General features: G+C 38.3%; 1 protein-coding gene across 1 annotated transcript in view; it reads right to left on the minus strand.

The window, feature by feature from the left end:
* Positions 1–19,092, minus strand: part of KDM4C (lysine demethylase 4C) — a 250,253-nt gene that overhangs the window by 117,569 nt on the left and 113,592 nt on the right. The window contains exons 5-8 of the mRNA XM_009902889.2: positions 17,978–18,171; positions 13,942–14,180; positions 11,521–11,876; positions 9,807–9,918 (exon numbers count right to left, since the gene is read on the minus strand). Coding sequence (XP_009901191.2) covers positions 9,807–9,918; positions 11,521–11,876; positions 13,942–14,180; positions 17,978–18,171 — 901 coding nt within the window. The remainder of the gene's footprint in view (positions 1–9,806; positions 9,919–11,520; positions 11,877–13,941; positions 14,181–17,977; positions 18,172–19,092) is intronic.

Below are 19,092 nucleotides of genomic sequence, written 5' to 3' on the forward strand. Positions count from 1 at the left end.
GAATTGAACCCAAACAGGATGTCTTCTAATTCTTGTTACCTAAGCTGGAACACAAGCCATAAATTCTTACTGATACTAAAAATCATGAACTACCTAGTGATTCCAGAAATACAGATACTCATCATGTCCAAAATCCAAGCTTAAAGCCAATTAGCCAATTAATGGTATTTAAAATGTGGACAGAATGCTACTAGAAAGGGACAAGTCCTTACATCTGTAAGAACTGCCAACATGAAACATGTAGAACATGTTTATGTTATTATTTCAATTTTTGTATGTATGTACATTACAGCAATTCCAGTGATCTCAGATGTCTTTGCATTGTGTAACTTCAATGAATAGTCACTATACTTAACAAAATTGAAACAGAAACCAAAGAAAAACTGCTGGAATTTACCACCTATCAGCAAAAAAAAAGGTAGATGCCAGGGCAAGACTGTTACAAAAACAGACTGCAAACTAAAGACTAGCAGATAACTGCTCTCTTGAAAGCTTTAATTCACAGCACTGTAAAAGGTTTATTACCAGCTGCTGTCTCCATTCAATTCCATCTCATTTGATTCCCTTATGTAATGTTTTACCATTTTTAATGAATGAAGTTTTTACTTTGTATTCCAATTCAATTTGTTTGGAGTCACTGTACTTACCAGCTGGAAGATCTGATCAATAGCTGAAACTAAATTGAAGTTTTTAGGAACTATTATTACCTCCACCACACATGCTTACTGAAGTTCATTTAAGCTGATCAACTCCAAATGTAGTATACATATTTCAATTTATGTGTATTTCACACATTTAAGGAAGGTCTGATCACTCATAGCTTTGGCCCAGTATTCAGTACATAATTCTTTACATAAAAGACAAAAATATTATTTTATTTAATTCTTCTCTTTTATTTAAAATTGCTAACTCATTAATCTCTGGAAATGCGAGGGATGACTGCATTGGGTTTGTCTGAGCTAGAGTTAATTTGCCCCAGAGCATCATTCTAGTACTGTGTTTCGCAGTGCTGTATCTGGGTGTTGATAACACAGCAGTGTTTTGGCCATTGCTGAACCAACCATCCAGACTCTACTTTTGCAACATTTCCCCACCCCAAGAGTACACTGAGGGGTGGGCAATATCTTGTGAGGGGACATAGCCAAGCCAGCTGACCCAACCTGGCAAAAGGGGTATTCCATAGCGTATGATGTCAGCTCTTTCTTTTTTTCTTTCTTTCTTTCTTTCTTGGTTTCTTTCTTGTCTTCTTTCCTTTCTTTCTTTTCTTTCTTTCTTTCTTTTTCTTTCTCTTTCTTTTTCTTTCTTTCTTCCTTCCTTTCTTTCTTCCTTCCTTTCTTTCTTCCTTTCATTCTTTCTTTCTTTCTTCCTTCCTTCCTTCCTTCCTCCCTCACTCCCTTCCTTTCTTTCTTCCTTCCTTCCTTCCTTTCTTTCTTTCTTCCTGTCTTTCTTTCCCTTCCTTTCTAAGTGAAAGAAGGAAGTGGGAGGACATTCCTTGCTGGTGTCTGTCCACTGGAGCAACCACTATGCGTATTGAAGCCCTGCTTCCCTTGCATTATTAAATTGCTTCTAACTGCCTTTTGTTGCATTTTCCCCTCTCCCCTGTCCATCTAAGATGGGAAATGATAGAGCAGCTTTGGTGGGCATTTGACCCCAGGCCAGGGCAAAACCACCACAATGACCAACATTGGAGTGGTCCCTACCTTTATCAGATGCCCACTGGAGCTAATGAGCATGTAATTCCTTATCAGCAGTATTAGTATAGTAGGCTTTTTCTCTCCAATTGTCTTCCTGCCTTCTAACAATTTTCCATGCTAGCACACAATCTTTCTTACCATTTTGTAAAACACTACAAAACTTTTCCAACCTACTTGTCAGTATGGGCATCTGTACAGAAGCAGAAAAATACCAGAAACTTTCTCCCAATCCTCAGGCACCTCATGACCATTGATTAAAAGGATCATTGAAATATGACAGAATTATTTGGTACTTCTTACTTATTCTATAAATAAAAACACATCTTCCTTGACCATACTGCTGAGTACTATACAGCCACATAAATATACAGGTATTATGTTGTTAAGAAATATTAGAAATATTACAGAGCAGACTGAAGAACATAGTCTCGCTTTGTAAAACTCTTGGAGACACAAGAGTATTTTATGGTTACTTTATATGTCTCAGGCAGCACAACTTGTGTCAATATACCACTCTAGTACAAGTGCTTCTGGGCAGAATACAAGTGACATTTTGAAGAACCAGGTTACTTGAATGCTTGTAGTTGAGATTGTGCTGAAGTCCTCCATTGAACCAAGATCTTGAACAGTTATTTACCTTCATAAATAACTGTCATAAATTAAGGATGGATGATGTAAAACCAGAAAGATGTAATCAAAGGTCCAAATCCACACAGCAAATCAATATCCAAATTGGAATTGCAAATTAATAGCTACAATTCTGGCAGAAAGCATTTGAACAAATAATCCACAAATGCTCCATATGATAGAGAACAACTGCTCTCAAACTCCCCCATGGATCTATTTCTTAAGTGTAGTTAATTTGTACATTTGAAAAAATAAATATTACACGCACTTCTCAGACAAGTTTACAACTCCATTGGCATTAAAATGAAGTCACTTCCAATACTCAAAGTCACTGGAGTCATTCAAAACTCACCTGGACATTGTCCTGTGTAATCTGCTCTAGGTGAACCTGCTATGGTGGTGGCGTTCGACTGGCTATCTAGAGAGGTCTCTCCCAGTCCCTGTGATTCCGTAACAGTGATGGTTTACAAAGCATTTTCAGATTTTGACAAAAGCAATCATCACTCTATGGGCCACCTTTTTTTTTTTTTAAGGAAAAAAATTACTGCTATGATTATCATGGAACTAGGATAATTTATTAGGTAATCTTCTGTACCAGTACATCAGGAAACTAATCTTTGTTACATGCAAGTCATACTTTTTTGTATTTCTCATTGGACCTTAATTAAAGACACAGAACCTCAACTTCAGAAGATAACCTTACAAAAAAGACATCTGTCTCCTTGACAAACCAACTCCATAGCTACCCTTGAGAAGGTTACTGAAAGGCTCCACTAATGCAGCAGGAAATTCATTTACATTTTGGCACACTTGATAATGAGAAATTATACATCCCTCTGTATGTAAGACTCCAGTTCTATTCACTCCTTTAACAGCTAAAATATTACATTTTAAATCTAAGGAAGTTGCACAATTAGAGTTGTAAAGGTTTAGCTAGAGGACAATGAGTCTTAATGATCATTACACATACCACTGTCCAGCAAATGATGCATAAACATTAGAGGAACTTGAATTAAAATAAAGGCTACTCTTATATCCTGGAATTTGTAGGAATCACAGAATCACCAAGGTTGGAAGAGACCTCAAAGATCATCGAGTCCAACCTGTCACCAAAGACCTCATGACTAAACCATAGCACCAAGTGCCACATCCAGTCCCCTCTTGAACACCTCCAGGGACGGTGACTCCATCACCTCCCTGGGCAGCCCATTCCAATGGCTAATGACGCTCTCAGTCAATGGTAGATAAGCACAGTTTGTGAAAGACATCAAGGGACAGGAGACATTAGAGGCAATAATCATAGCTGTTGGTTCTTACCATTTCTGGAGATCAGATGATAGACCACTGGACATTCACAAAAAAGCTTTCATTTTCAACAGCTCTCTTTCCTAAATACCTGCTAAAGATTCTGCCACAATTTTGTAAAGTTGTTTTGAGTATTCGGGACACCACATTCTATGCAAGTGCTAGAAGTTTTAGATGGTAATCAAATCTTTAACATTTAATTTAAATGTATCAGAAGCAATGTAGATACCAGAGGAAAGGAGAGAGAGAACACCTTTTTCTAGAATAGCAAATACCATTCCACGTGGAAAATAGATTGGTCTCTTCCAATGCTAGAATAGTAAGTAGGAAAAATGGAAAATCTGTACTTGATTAGCTCATACTCACACAACAGCAAAGCATTTTTAAAGAAGTAAAACCACACTCAAAAGCCAGTTCAATACAGTAAATCATAATACTAATGTGATAAAAATAAATATGACTCTATTGGTTAACAAATTCTTCTCTACCTTCCAAGTTGCATCAAAAAGGAGAAAAAAGAAAACAGTTAGCATTTCTCTCTAAAATAAGTATGAACCTTCAAGCTCTGGAACCTTCAAGTTCTGAAGCAATTCCATCTACAAGTGTAGTCTTCCCTATTTCAGAATACTTCACCTAATTACAACATTACTGGACATGCTTTATATGGCTTGACCATCAGTATCAGATGAAGCACATTTTACAGTATGATAAGGGTGAATGTAAAAACTGAAGAAGCTTTATGCCACAGCAGAAGGAAAACTGAAGCTGAACTGAAGCTGTGAAAGTAGCAATTTTCACTCACCAACTCATAAACTCTGAATCATATACAAAACACTAAAAACTGTATACATAGAAATCCAAACTCAGTTCAATCTATACACTATGGTTATATCATTTATGGCAATGGCAAATTTTAATAAACATTAATTTAAAACCTGTTTCTAATATTGCATGCCTTAATATTGCTGGAAAGAAATCTGTGGGACCAATCAACATGCACCCAAAATCAGTATGCTTGCTCCTTCTGCTAAATTTGTTTTTCTATTGCTTAAGTAAGCATAAGTGTAACTGCATTAACTAAAAGAGAATAACATTACCACAAGCTAATATATAACACTAAGCTAAGACCAAGCTTTGTTAGGTAAACATTACTAGTATTTTGAGTGTGACATTCAGCTCGTGCTGTCCTGATGCAGTATTTTTCTCCACTAGGAGCCTGAGCTAGAGCTTCTGAGACTGATTTCTCAGTCTCCAGTATTTCTCATCTCAGCCCATCAGGCATTAATTCCACAAAAAACAATCATAATAAAGGAGACTCAGAAGCCAGACATACATAGGGAAAAGCTTCAGTGAGAGTGAAAGAAAAAAACCAAACACCTATAGACCTCAAAGAAACAACTAGCTCAATCTGCATTTGAAATGGCTACAGACAGTATAAAACTTGTGGAAAGCGACACAATTTGAAGATTAACTATAAAGCCCCAATTTCTGAAGTTTTCATGACAGCACTAGCTTTTATCTTCTTCTTCCTCTGTTTTGTTTACATTTATAATTTTAGCAGACCCAACTACATTAAAATATAAACTAATGCATCAATGCACAAATCTTCCTTGTAAAGGAACAGATGAACTAAAAAAATGTGGTACCAAGAGGCTATAGTATCATAGTCATGATCAGCATCATCTTTGTTCAAAATACATAGAGAACATGTATGAAGAATTACATATCCTGGTAACTCCAGGATATGGATGAATCACGTTCATAAAGAGGAACATAGTGAATACTTATTCCCCTGATACCTGACAACAAATGTTCCTCAAAATTATCAGAAAAATCTCTGACTAGCACTGATCTAGCCACAGATATTTAACTCGCATAACAGCATGTGCAAAGGAAGATACTGAGGCTTCAGTTTGCCAATCTCCCTCAACAGTTCTTCAGTCTCTGGCTTGGTTGTAAACATTCTGCTCACCAAAAACCTATTGTTTCTCTTCTGATGTTCTCACAAAAGCATGCTGACAAATTAAATCACAGTGAAGAACAGATGCAGGAAAATAATGTAAAATTGAAGTTCCAGATAAGAAATATCAATAGCTGCCATGTCCAATAAAACTCTTAATTACTTCCTTCAATCAATAAGCAGACAAGTGCTTAATAGCTACTTGAAATTATTCTAAGACAATGTTTTCTTTCCTAACAAAAATATATCCTTATTTACCAGATGGGTGACCACCATGTAACGGAGGTTTATGACTTTTTGTTGGGATGCTGCCACGTATGTGTACATATATATATATAATTAAGACACCAGAGAGATGACCAAGTAATGGATAAAATGCCAATCAAAGAGAGAATCCTTGAAATTAACAAACCAATGACATTGAATCAACTGTTTTATATAGAATCCATGCTTAAATAGGAATTTTATACTATGTCTTAACTGTAATATTGAAAAACCTTCAGTAGGCAAAAGGAATACAACCTCTAATTTAAAAAAGAGTAATTTCACCACAACCTACCACATACTGAAATCTTCCATTACTTTACTAGATGAATCTTAATATTGTCCTTTTTGTGTAAATTACCATAACAGTTTCAGAAATGTGCACCTTCTAGCCCTCAAGGTATCCAAACATATCCATGTATGATACAGACCACATATCTAATTTTCGGAAAGATGCTTAGCAGCTAATTAAATCATCAAGACTGGCAAAACTACAGCTCAGATAAAAATGAGTGAGGGAGTATGGCTTTCCCAAGACAGTGAAATGGAAGACACAACTCAATGACTTTAGGCTTGGAACAAGGAGAGATCAGTTAAAGTTACAGCACCCTGCTCAACAATGCCTAAACTGGTGGTAACTGAAAGCATAATATTCCTTAGATAGGAAGAAATTCTTCACAGAAAGAGACATTGGCCAATGGAATGTGCTGCCCAGGAAGGTGGTGGAGTCACCATCACTGGAAGTTTTTAAGACTGGATGAGGCACTCGGTGCCATGGTTTGGTTGATTAGATGGCGTTGGGTGATAGGTTGGACTTGATGATCTTGAGGGTCTTTTCCAACCTGGTTAATTCTGTAGTCTGTGATCCTCAGCAAGCTTGGGGCTGCCCAGAGCAGAATCACAGCCTGAAGCTACAAACGACACTCTTTGGGCAGCCTTCAACCTCCACAGCACACATTATGGAGGTGCTCACTTGTGGCCAAGGCACAGCTACCAGGCACAGCGCTGGAGGGAGCTTGGCCTTGCCTTGGAGCTGGAAATGCCAAGAGAAGGAGGCATTAGAAGGTAATAAAAAAGTCTGAAGCATGGTCGTTAAAATACTTGGAAAACTGTGCAGTTTGGCTCTGTAGTACAAAGCCAGCATGTGAGAACCTGACCAGGCTTGCCTGCCTCCCCAGCAGGCTGTCCTGACGCAGTGCTCACCAGAAACAGATCCCCCAGCACCTGGTGCCAGTGTGGCTGCAATGTGCCCTGCAAAGGCAGCTGAAGCACCAGCCCAGAGTTCAGGGGCAGCAGTGGCTATTACACAGAGCAAGGCACACAAATGGCATCTCTTCCCCTGAACCCTCAGGTTGTTTCAGGGGCTGATGGTTCTGGCACCTCACTGCTCAGACAGCCTCTGGATGGCCAGGAGGCTGCAGGCTCTTGCTCCCAGAGCAGCAGCGCTGGACACCAGGTGTGGTAGTTTTATGCTGTGCCTAGAAAATTTTCCAGAGATCTTGAACAGATCTTCTCACAGGTAACCAGCACCAGAACAAGAGGACACAGTCTCAAGCTGTGCCAGGGGAAGTTTAGGCTAGAGGTGAGGAGAAATTTCTTCACAGAAAGAGTGATTGGCCATTGGAATCAGCTGCCTAGGGAGGTGGTTGAGTCCCTGTCCCTGGAGGGTTTTTTAGAATAGAATAGAATAGAATAGAATAGAATAGAATAGAATAGAATAGAATAGAATAGAATAGAATAGAATAGAATAGAATAGAATAGAATTAACCTGGTTGGAAAAGACCTTTGAGATCATCGAGTCCAACCTATCATCCCACAATATCAAATCAACTAAAGCATGCCACCAAGCACCCCATCCAGTCTCTTCTTAAACACCTCCAGTGATGGTGACTCAACCACCTCCCTGTGCAGCACATTCCAATGGCCAATCACTTTTTCTATGAAGAACTTCTTCCTAACATCCAGCCTAAACCTCCCCTGGTGCAGCTCGAGACTGTGTCCTCTTATTCTGGTGATGGTTGCTGTGAGAAGAGACCAATCCCTACCTTGCTACAACCTCCCTTCAGGTAGTTGTAAAGTACCCATGTAAAGTATAAAATAAGAGCTTCAAGCAAAATGCAAGTGCAAAGTGCAGGTAAACACTGAAGCATACAATAGTGCTGGAATTAGACCTGTAGCCAAAGACATGGCATTGACTCCATAGGACACCACATAGCACCAAAATGCCTAAGAGAATCAGAGGACCAATGTCCAGCCCTGCTAACTGAAGAAATTCTGGAGAATGGAACCTGAAAAAACATTTATAACACACCTGTGTGTTACAGAACTAAAATGCTAAGACAATATGAAAAAGGAATGTATACATTTCCTATTTTGATGGATTGTTTTCATGCACAGTTCTATAAGCTTCACAAGCCACGTTTCATAGAATAAAGTAGCTTTACTTGTCAACTTTGGCTGGCTGTGTGCAAGTGATTGCTAGGTAAAGAGATTTACTTTTCTACTTATTTCAGAGAAGCAAATCCAGATCTTGGGTAAATTTCTTTGCTTTTATAGCCTGTCTGCACAAGATGGTGGCTCTCTAAAGCTAAATCACTCAAGTGAGCATATTCAAAGTGATTGCCTAACATTATGCTTATTTATGTAATTAAGTTAACCAATGGAACTTGTGGTCACTGCTGAGAATCAGAATAAAGCTTTTTAAAATTACTTAAAGTACCTAAATACCAAGTCAGAAACCCAGTCTTATGTGTTCCCAAGCAAGCTACTTATCTTTCTTCCAGTGGCTTTGTGCTGCCAAAGAAGTAAGCTGAAATCTAGTCAAAGAAAATTTCTCATCAATTGTGCAGCTAGCAAAACAGAGATCTTTTCATAAAACCATTGCATGTTTGGGTTAGAAGGGACCTCTAAAGGTCATCTACTACATAGAATAGAATCATAGCAATGTCCAGGTTGCAAGGGACCGCCAAAGGTCATCTAGTCCAACCCCCTCTACAATAGACAGGCATCCTCAACTTGATCAGGCTGACCAGAGCCCTGGTGAGCCTCACTTTGGATATCACCAGGGATGGGGCCCCAACCACCTCACTGGCCAGCCCATTCCAGTGTTCCACCACCCTCATAGTAAAGACCCTGTTCCTAACATCCAAGCTAAATCTGCTCTTTTCTACTTTGAAGCTACAACCCCTTTGCAGTCAGCAGGGACTAAAACACAATGTTTTTCCACTTCTTTTTGTAGGTGAAAATATGTACTTAACGTCTTGAAAACTATTCAAAATATGCAATCCCATAAGCTACTTAATTAAAACCATATATAGAAAACTGCGACAAGCAGATGATATATGAATCCAAGTCAGCTTTTAAATTACTATTTTAAAATCAATAGAGTAAAATTAAGGAAAAATAGATGACAAGAAATGCTAATTCTTTCCACATGAAACTAAACAAAAGCCTGGAAATCATGATGCATGTAAAGACTCTTGATTAGCTTTTGTTGATACCCAAAATTCTGTAGCTTTTTTCTTGTATGAGAAATACACTATCTTAAGACACTGATTCCAAATGTCCAACATTCCTAAAATGAACACAACAAGAAAAAAAAGTCATGGTAGAAGGTAACCATGGTTTACAGATAAGACTTGTATTCAAACAATTCTTAGGCCACTTTTACCTATTTTTACACAATTGAAAACTTGTTCTTAAACACAACAGCTGTGAGTTCTAGTGAGGAATACTAATCCATGAATATACTTACTTTAAATGACATCATTGTTCAGAGATTAAGACAGATCCAAGGGTTTTAGAAGAATTTCAGTGAAAATAGGCAAAAAGTACATGGCCTGTCTATGGATTCAGGAGCCTCACCATTTACATTTCTCATCCAGAAAGAAATTATTTTGTCCTGGTAGTTTTCAGAAATGCCTATATATATGGACTTATAAACACAGAAAACTCACCTTCATCACCTGTTGCTTGCTGTTTAACCAAAATCATTTGAGATCTGGCTGAGGGTTTATTCAGTGGATGACGCCAGCTTTTAGAAATTTTCTTTCTTTCATCTTCTGAGGACTGAAAAGGAAAAAACGCAACTACTTTAGCATGTAATTGTGCAACCATAATTTTGATTAACAAAACCACTGATCTGTACATGAGCACAGATGTCAATTCTATCATATTATCAGGGTACCTAAAGCACCCCTATTATACCAATAAACCACTTGTCTCTAATTCAGAGTATTTAATTAAAAAAGAGTAATCTTTGTCAAACACAAATGGTTTGAAGTATAAAATTACTGCAGCCCTTCCCAAATTGCAGAACACAAATCTTGGGAAATACAGTCAGACTTTTTAATTGCATCTGTACAATACACTTTTTTACTTAAAAGAGAGAATATACAATTACACTGCAGAGTATCTGAAACCTTCCATACAAATCTCTGAAAGGCACAGAAAGATGTAAGTAAAGACCTCTAACACATGATCATTGAAACACCTGATATTTATAGTGCTCCTTGCTGTAACAGTGGAAGGGCAGAAGATTAATAAAACTCACAACATTGCAAAAAAACCCAATTGTTAATGCACACTTCATGTTTGTGAAAAGGTCACCATGATTTTACTTTGGATTCAAGAATGTACTTCCCACTACGTCTAGCAATCTGGCAGTGGATGTCCTATTCTCCCTCTGCCAGCTGGGACTGAACTCAACTCAGAGAGTTACTGTGACTACCAACACCATTCAATTGTTCATTATGTTCCCAAAATCAATGCTACCTACACTTCATAGCAGAGTAATACAAAGAGTAAAAAAAGACTGCAAATTAGTAGGTGTCCTATTATGAAACCCACTATTTAAAAGTTTTAAAATATAGCCCTTCTATTAGATGGATCTTTTCCTTCAAGTGTTTCCTTTATGTATTTTAGGCCATTTTCAAAATCCAAGAATAGCAGGTGTGAGACCTTGAAATCATATTATCTGTACTATCCTGCTATAATCATGCCTTGAAGATTCACTTTCTCCATCTTCAATAACATGGGTACAGTTTCAACTAAACCACAAAACCCCATAATAGCCCATAAACTATGTGAGATAATATAATAAAATTTCTTTCCACCTAATCTGATGTCCCTCAGCTTTGCTGCATCCCATTCTTCATCTGAGAAGGGCTTGAGTCCCAAGTCTCTCAGAATTTGTGCAGTCTGCTGACATTTTACCAGCAAACTATTAAAGTTCCTTAATTCTCAGTCAAAACATGCATTTTTTATAAGCACAAATATATCAAATATAGCACTCATCTCTAAAAATTTCAGTTTCATCTCAATAGCAATAATTAAAGCTGACAACCTTACACTGGCAGGCAGTGAACATGTAAATAGCTTGAGACTCATTGCTGACAATTTGGATTCACAGATATAAAATAAAATTGCTAGATACCTAAAATCGGAGGGAAAATATGTTAACAAGCAAGCTCCCAAAACATTCTGGTTTTGGATCCAAATTCCCACTCTTCCCTGAACATTTCAAAACATGTACAAATTAGCATCTAATTAAAATCATGCATATTCGAAAGTGCTTTAATACAGGTATCAGGTCTCATCAAAAACATGCTCATTCACATTTCATTAAATCAGGAATATATTACTATACTGATGTAATTTGGGTTTACATACACTGGATGTTTCCACGCCATTGTCTTCATCCTTTTTTACAACGGGCACTACTCCATGCTCCAATCTACTTTCACATTTTTCTAGGTCACTGACACCAGCCTCCAATGAGACATAATCCTCTTTATCTGGATTTCCTGTTTCACAAGCTTGTTGCTCTGGCTTACAGTATGCCATGGATGAAGCAGACCGAAGGCAATGTTTCAAACTTTCTTCTTTTCTATAGCAACTAGAGGCAGGCATGTTGGCCCCAGAATCTTCAAATGTAAAACCAGCATGACTGGAAGATGTCTTGTCTTCATCTTCCTTTTTTGGAAGCACAGGAAGAGGGCTTGAAAAAGATTCTGAATGGATGCCTCCTATAGATCAAGAACATAATCTGGTAAAAATTCTCCCTTTATGTTACAGTAATTTCACTGTAAAACCATATCAGTTACTCAAATTCAGAACACGGTTCCTCATTTAGAAATCATACAGAAAAGCACATGGTAGAATGATATACACATATATGCATTAATAGTTCAATCAAAGAGTAATTTATATGTAAATATTTTGCATTTGGAGTGAAATACAGTTTTAATCATTTAATTGGGTTTTTGTATTTGAATCACAACAGATCTTCATCACACAAAATAATGAGCTTTCATGTAGCTTGATAGTTCATTACCCTGACAGCCCACAATCACTTTGAATATTTGAATAAAAAATATAAAATGTTCATATATTGAACTTTATACCCTACATTTATACTTACTATGCCTGTTTTAAAAATGGAAATAAACAAAGACTAACGGCTTCTAGTGAGGAAGATACATTTCAAATAGATACCAAAAATATTTTAAAAACAACAGTCCTGGTCAAAAAATGAAAATCAATTAGCATAATTTTGCATTTTACCAATTAGCATAATTGTTCATTTCCATGATGCTAAAGGGTGAAATTGTGTGGATTCCACTTTATTGAAATTGTTTTTCTGCTGATGTTTGTATGGTATAGCCAGAACAATGGGTTAGAAAGATGACCAAAATCAACCATGCTCCTGAATAACTCTATGACACACACCACAGGAAATTTTGAATCAGCAGTGCATCCAAGGAATTAAATGAAACAGTCTTTCTGTAAAGTCCTTTCCTATTCTTTCCTTACAAGGGTTATTTGAACTTGCTTTTTGGCATAATTCCTTTTTCAGGTCAGATTAATACAAAATTCAGTTAATACAAAGCCTATCCAATACCAAAATGTAATCTCTGGGTACAAGAGTACTGTCTTGGCTGAGCATAATGGACATATTAGCCAGAGATAATGCAGATCAACCAACCACCTCCAAAGTGAATATTGAAGCTTCCACCATCATATTGCAATAATGTCTTTTTTCCTACAAAAGTCCAAGCACCACTCTGCTTTCTCTTCAATTGCCAAAGAACATAGAATGGCTGTTAACTAAATACTAGCTTCTAAGTGGCCATGGACCCTCCAAACCTCTATTAAAAGCTGGAGAAAGCTGTAAAGGAAAATTTGGGGGTTTGCCTTTGTTTTTTAAATATTACTAGGACAAACATGGAAAGGCTCTGGTAGATTACCACTAAATTTGTAGGCAGGAATTTCTAAGCCCCTAAATTGCAATACTCACTTTGTTATGTTTATTTGCATCATTTTGGTGTTTACCATTTCAAAATAACTGTTAACACAATTATTAGTATTCACAATGAGGGAAAAATCTACACAATTTGCAAGTAAATTTTCATAATACATTTAAAACCAAACAAAACTGTTCACAAATTTAGAAGCTAAAATTGCAGTTTGCCTTTCTGAATAGGTATTTGAGACTATACTTGAACTACAATGAAATATGAGACAGAAGAAACAAAGTCCAGAATGAATCAAGTATATTCGTATAAAATTGTCAGGGGGGGAGGAGAGAGAGGAAACAACTTTGGCTTGATAAGGCCTTTGTAACTTGCACTCTCAGACAGCTCAGCAAAAGTGACAAGAAATCTGCAGTCTCAAATAATTTTTGTGCACAAATATAAATAACTTCTGATATGGAGCATTGTTCATATAAATACATGTAGCACACTACAAGCATGCATGTTTGCATCAGACATTTTGTATAATTTCTATATAAAAAAAATTCCTGTCAAACTTATCATACCAGTCCATTGAAGAAATATAATTTACAAAACTTCATCCTTCCTGACACTTCAACACGCATTTAATTAAAACAGTCCAGGTGATAACTGCTCTCGGGTGAGAGCATTACCTTTGGCAATTTCTCATTCTTACCAAATATCCACCTTCTCTGTGTAACTTTATATATAGTGTGCTACTTAGGATAATACTATGCCTTAACATCCACTGATTTGTGGCTTTAGAGTATCAACAGCCTACAACCTGCATATGAAACATGATCAGTCCTTATCTCACCTGCAGCCTTGACATTATCCAATAAATGTTGACCCAGCTGCATTCTGCTACTGTTTTCTTCTTCCCCAGAAGGCACTCCTGTGTTTACCAGCATCTCTTCTTTTCCAGGTTCTTCACTGACCTTGAAGTCATCAGTAGCTCTTTCAGTTGCTGTGATTTTTGCACTAGCTACCACAGCAGATATTTTCATGTCCTCTGAAGTTTTAAACTTTTTAGATTGAGATCCGGTGTCGTGGAAGCTGTTACAAAAGATATTGCTGTCAGAGCAGAAAGTCTGTCTTGGATAAGATAAAATGTCTACCAATATATATGTCCCTTTCACCTGCTTAAGGTGGTAAAAAAATTACAATTTTTCATCTTTTTTGTGTTGAGATAGTGTTTACAATTTCTTAAGTGACAGATTACTGACTGATTGGATTTAACCTTCTAATCTCTTATCACCATTCTAGGCAAAAATATTGAACTGTACAAGTAAAATAACCTTAAGTAACTACTACTCAACCAGTATCCAAACTAGTTTTTTAATTAATCATTCTCTTGAATCTGAAAGAGAATAACCCTTTTAAATGTAAGGAAGACAAAAATCTTATCAGCTGCACTAAAATCACAGAATTGTCAGGGTTGGAAGCCACCTCAAGGATCACCTAGTTCCACCCCCCCTGCCATAGGCAGAGACACTTTTCACTAGATCACATTACTCAGAGTCCCATCCAGCCTGGTCTTAAAAATCTCCAAGGTAGTATTTCCAAACTCTAATGTTAATAAAACACCAGTGTGGACACCCTTCTACAATCAAATCTCATCATTATATGCGTTTTAAACATAAACAACAAGCATCTGAAAGAAGGAAAAAATTTGATCACCAGTATTTTGAATGGCTACAATATCAAACAATGTACAGTATTTCATAATGCTGTGTAAAAAAATGAAGTAAGGAATTAAAGCTTCAGCATAAGTTTTAGCATTCTCAGAAGTGGAAGGGAAAGGTTAAAACATGAGAAGTGCCAACCTTTGTCAGAAACTCATTTTTAATTTATGTCCTCAGGATAAAAGTAACCAGAAATTAGGCCACTTTGAAATTCAACTACATGACATAGGGAGAAATTTTTACATCCTTCATCACACATCAGGTTTCAGAACTCATAATACACTAGTGCTAGCAGTCAAACTCCTGGTAAATTAGGAGTTTTACATAGGTCTTGCATCTTCAACTATAGACATCTCAAGAAAAAACATTTTACTACTCTTTATAGAATCACAGAATTGTTAGGGTTGCAAGGGACCTCAAGGATCATCTAGTTCCAAACCCTCTGCCAGGGGCAGGGACACCTTCCACTAGATCAGGTTGCTCAGAGCCATTTCCAGCCTGGCCTTAAAAAACTCCAGGGATGAGGCTTCCACCACCTCCCTGGCAACCTGCTTCAGTGTCTCACCATCCTCATGGTGAAGAATTTCTTCCTAACATCCAACCTGAATCTACCCATTTCTATTGTTGTTCTATTCCCCATAGCCCTATCATTACCCGACACCCTAAAAAGTCCCTCACCAGCTTTCTTGTAGGCCCCCTTAAGACAATAGAAGGCCACCATAAGAGCCCTCTCCTCTCCAGACTGAACAGCCCCAGCTCCCTCAGTCTGTCCTCATAGAAGAGGTGCTCCAGACCTCTAATCATCCTTGTGGCCCTTCTCTGGACACACTCCAGCATGTCCAGATGCTTCTTGTAATAGGGGCTCCAGAACTGGATGCAGTACTCCAGGTGGGGTCTCACCAGAGCGGAGTCAAGGGGGAGAATCACCTCCCTCGACCTGCAGGCTAGCTTCTCTTGATGCAGCCCAGGATGTAGTTTGCTTTCTGGGCTGCAAGTGCACACTGGTGGCTCATGTTGAGCTTCTCATCCACCAACACCCCCCAAGTCCTTTTCTTCAGGGCTGCTCTCAAGCCAGTCCCTGCCCAGCCTATATCAGTGCTTGGGACTGCCCTGACCCAGATGCAGAACCTTGCATTTGGTCTTGTTGAACCTCATGAGCTTGTCATGGGCCCAGCTCTCCAGCCTGTCAAGGTCCCTCTGGATGGATCCCTTCCCCCCAGCATGTCTGCTGCACCACACAGCTTGGTGTCATCAGCAAACCTGCTGAGGGTGCACTCAATGCCACTGTCCATGTCACCAATAAAGATGTTAAACAAGACTGGTCCCAGTCCTGATCCCTTAGGGACTCCACCTGTCACTGGCTTCCACTTGGACATGGATCTATTGACAGCCACCCTTTGGGTGCAGCTGTCAAGCCAGTTCTTTATCCTCTCAATGGTCCTTCCATGGAACCCATCCTGCACCAGCTTGGAGACCAGGATGTTGTGTGGGACAGTGTTGATGGCTTTGCTCAGGTCCAGGTGTATTTTTTTCTCTGTCCACCACTGCACACCTTTCAACATCCTCTCTATGAAACAGAATTTCCAGAGAATTTGCCAAAGTAGTAAATGCTCATTACTCGCCATTGTAATATAAGAGTAAGTATTATTATTGTTTATATGCAGCCATTATATTTACACGTAGCAAACCATTTCAGCCACAAATGCCAGAATTAAGCTCTCCCTTTCACTATATTCTTGAAGATTTCCACAGGTGGTATGTCTATTTTTGCTCTAATGGAACTTGTGTTATTTCTATAAGCAAAATTATGACAATTTCAATTGACACTTTACACTAGAAATGTAGCTGAATAAACATTTTATTCTCCATTTGTAAACTATGTCTTTACCATGCTTGACCAAAACCCAACTCAAGAACTAAACAGCACTTGAATTATTTTCACTGAGTTACCTAAGTGCATGAAATCAGTCCACAATAAAACACAAACATTAAAGTCTTTGCTTTTTGCTAGAACTGGCGAGCTGGAAGGGTATTACCAAACAAATCACTTCTGTTCCAAGCGTGAATTTGCAGTTAACACTGTACAATACATACAGTGAAACTTAGTAGAGGGCAAAATGGCATTTCACTAGCTAAATAACAGAATTACTCTCTCTCTGTGTCAGGTGAAGGTATAAATAAACTGGCCATCCAGCTACTTCACTGTCTGCCTTCAAGCACTGACTCTACCCCACAAACTATTCTTACCCAGACCAAACAAAATGTTGTATTTCTCAACTACAATTTTGCATTCCTTCTCTTTACAGGTTGATTTTCCTATCATTTTCAATTAAAAAAAAAAAAACACAAAACAACAACAAAACAAAACAAACAAAAAAAAAAACCAAAAAACCCACATTAACTCGTAAAGAAAATGAGGAAATCCAATTTACAAGGAAGTTTTAAAAGCAACTATATTGTAAAATTATGTGAAGGATAACACAGGTCTTGAAAAAGAATCTTTAACCCAACAAACTGCACTCTGCAGAGAGTAGATGACAACAAAGCTGCCTACCCCAGGATAAAAATTATATTTTTGTTAGGTAATAAAGAAGAAAACACATTAAAATCCTGTAAAATAAGGCAAGAAAGCATTAGACTACAATAGATCCAGCTATGAAACTGCTTTAACAGATCAAAGCTTTGATTGCTTCAGTGACAGGATAAGAAACTTCTTTCTACCAATTTTCTTTGTGTTGTTAGCACCAACAACTGAGACTGAGGCCTTTCTTTTGCCAAATTATGATCTGTAATTGACCTGTGATAGGTATAGAGATGTTTCAGCTGTAGCAGTGTAAGAGTGTTGCAAATAGGCAGTGATAACTCCTTGGAGTTATGTGGCAGTGAGGGCTAAGAGTATACCTAGAGACTTCACAGAGCTCTTCAATTCTGACAGCTTCATAGCAAGTTTTTCCAATTTAGCCTTTACCTCAACTCTTAGAAGCCTTGTCTTTAGGTTGCAGATGTCACTAGAAACAATAGAGACCATCCACACCTTGAAAATTTTAATGGAATAACCTCTTCTAAAGAGTGAAGTAAGTGAACTCAAATAAAACATATGAGAAAATGGCAAATAAGAAGCCAGCAGGAAATTGCCATAAAACTGGACTATTAAACACTATTAAATACCGCTTGAAAGTGATCTTCATTTTCTTTCTTTTCTGCAGCCACAACTTTACTTCGCATGTTGATTCAGGAGTTGGTTTTGTGTGATCAATGGTGTATAAATCCTTGCCCTTTTTCCATAGATGGTATCTGTGTGGCTGAAACTTCTTCACAAAGATGTCCATGGGTATTTTCACCATGTCTTTCCTACAAGTGCACTAAAGAGAAGAATGGACTTCATAAGTGACAAGTAATGGAATGTACCACAGTTTGCAGTAAAGAAAATCCAACATAAAAATCTCATCTTTGTATAGCAACCCCACTGTAATCGAAATTTTCATTTTTCCCTCTCCACTACTTCTTCAGGGAGTAAGGGCTGTTCATGACACTCCCTTGTTTGACTAAGGTTAAGGTTAAGACCAAAACAAAACTAGAACAGTTCCTTTTGCATTATTAGTTGTTCCTGATAGTTTTAAGCATAAAACCATGTTGAATCCAAAGACTGCACATATCTGTATTTTACAGTATCACAGTATCACAGTATAACTAAAGTTGGAAGAGACCTCGAGGATCATCGAGTCCAACCTGTCTCCATAGACCTCACGACTAAACCATGGCACCAAGTGCCACGTCCAATCTCCTCTTGAACACCTCCAGGGACGGTGACTCTACCACCTCCCTGGGCAGCACATTCCAATGACGAATGGCTCGCTCAATGAAGAACTTTCTCCTCACCTCGAGTCTAAACCTCCCCTGGCGCAGCTTGAGACTGTGTCCTCTTGTTCTGGTGCTGGTTGCCTGGGAGAAGAGACCAACCCCTTCCTGGCTACAACCACCTTTCAGGTAGTTGTAGAGGGCAATGAGGTCACCCCCGAGCTGCCTCTTCTCCAGGCTAAACAATCCCAGCTCACTCAGCCTCTCCTCAGAGGGCTTGTGCTCAAGGCCTCTCCCCAGCCTTGTTGCCCTTCTCTGGACATGTTCAAGTGTCTCAATGTCCTTCTTAAACTGAGGGGCCCAGAACTGGATACAGGACTCAAGGTGTGGCCTAACCAATGCAGAGTACAGGGGCACAATGACCTCCCTGCTCCTGCTGGCCACACTAGTCCTAATGCAGGCCAGGATGTCCTTGGCCTTCTTAG

The sequence above is a fragment of the Dryobates pubescens genome, chromosome Z (assembly GCF_014839835.1).
Source record: "Dryobates pubescens isolate bDryPub1 chromosome Z, bDryPub1.pri, whole genome shotgun sequence".
NCBI lineage: Eukaryota > Metazoa > Chordata > Aves > Piciformes > Picidae > Dryobates > Dryobates pubescens.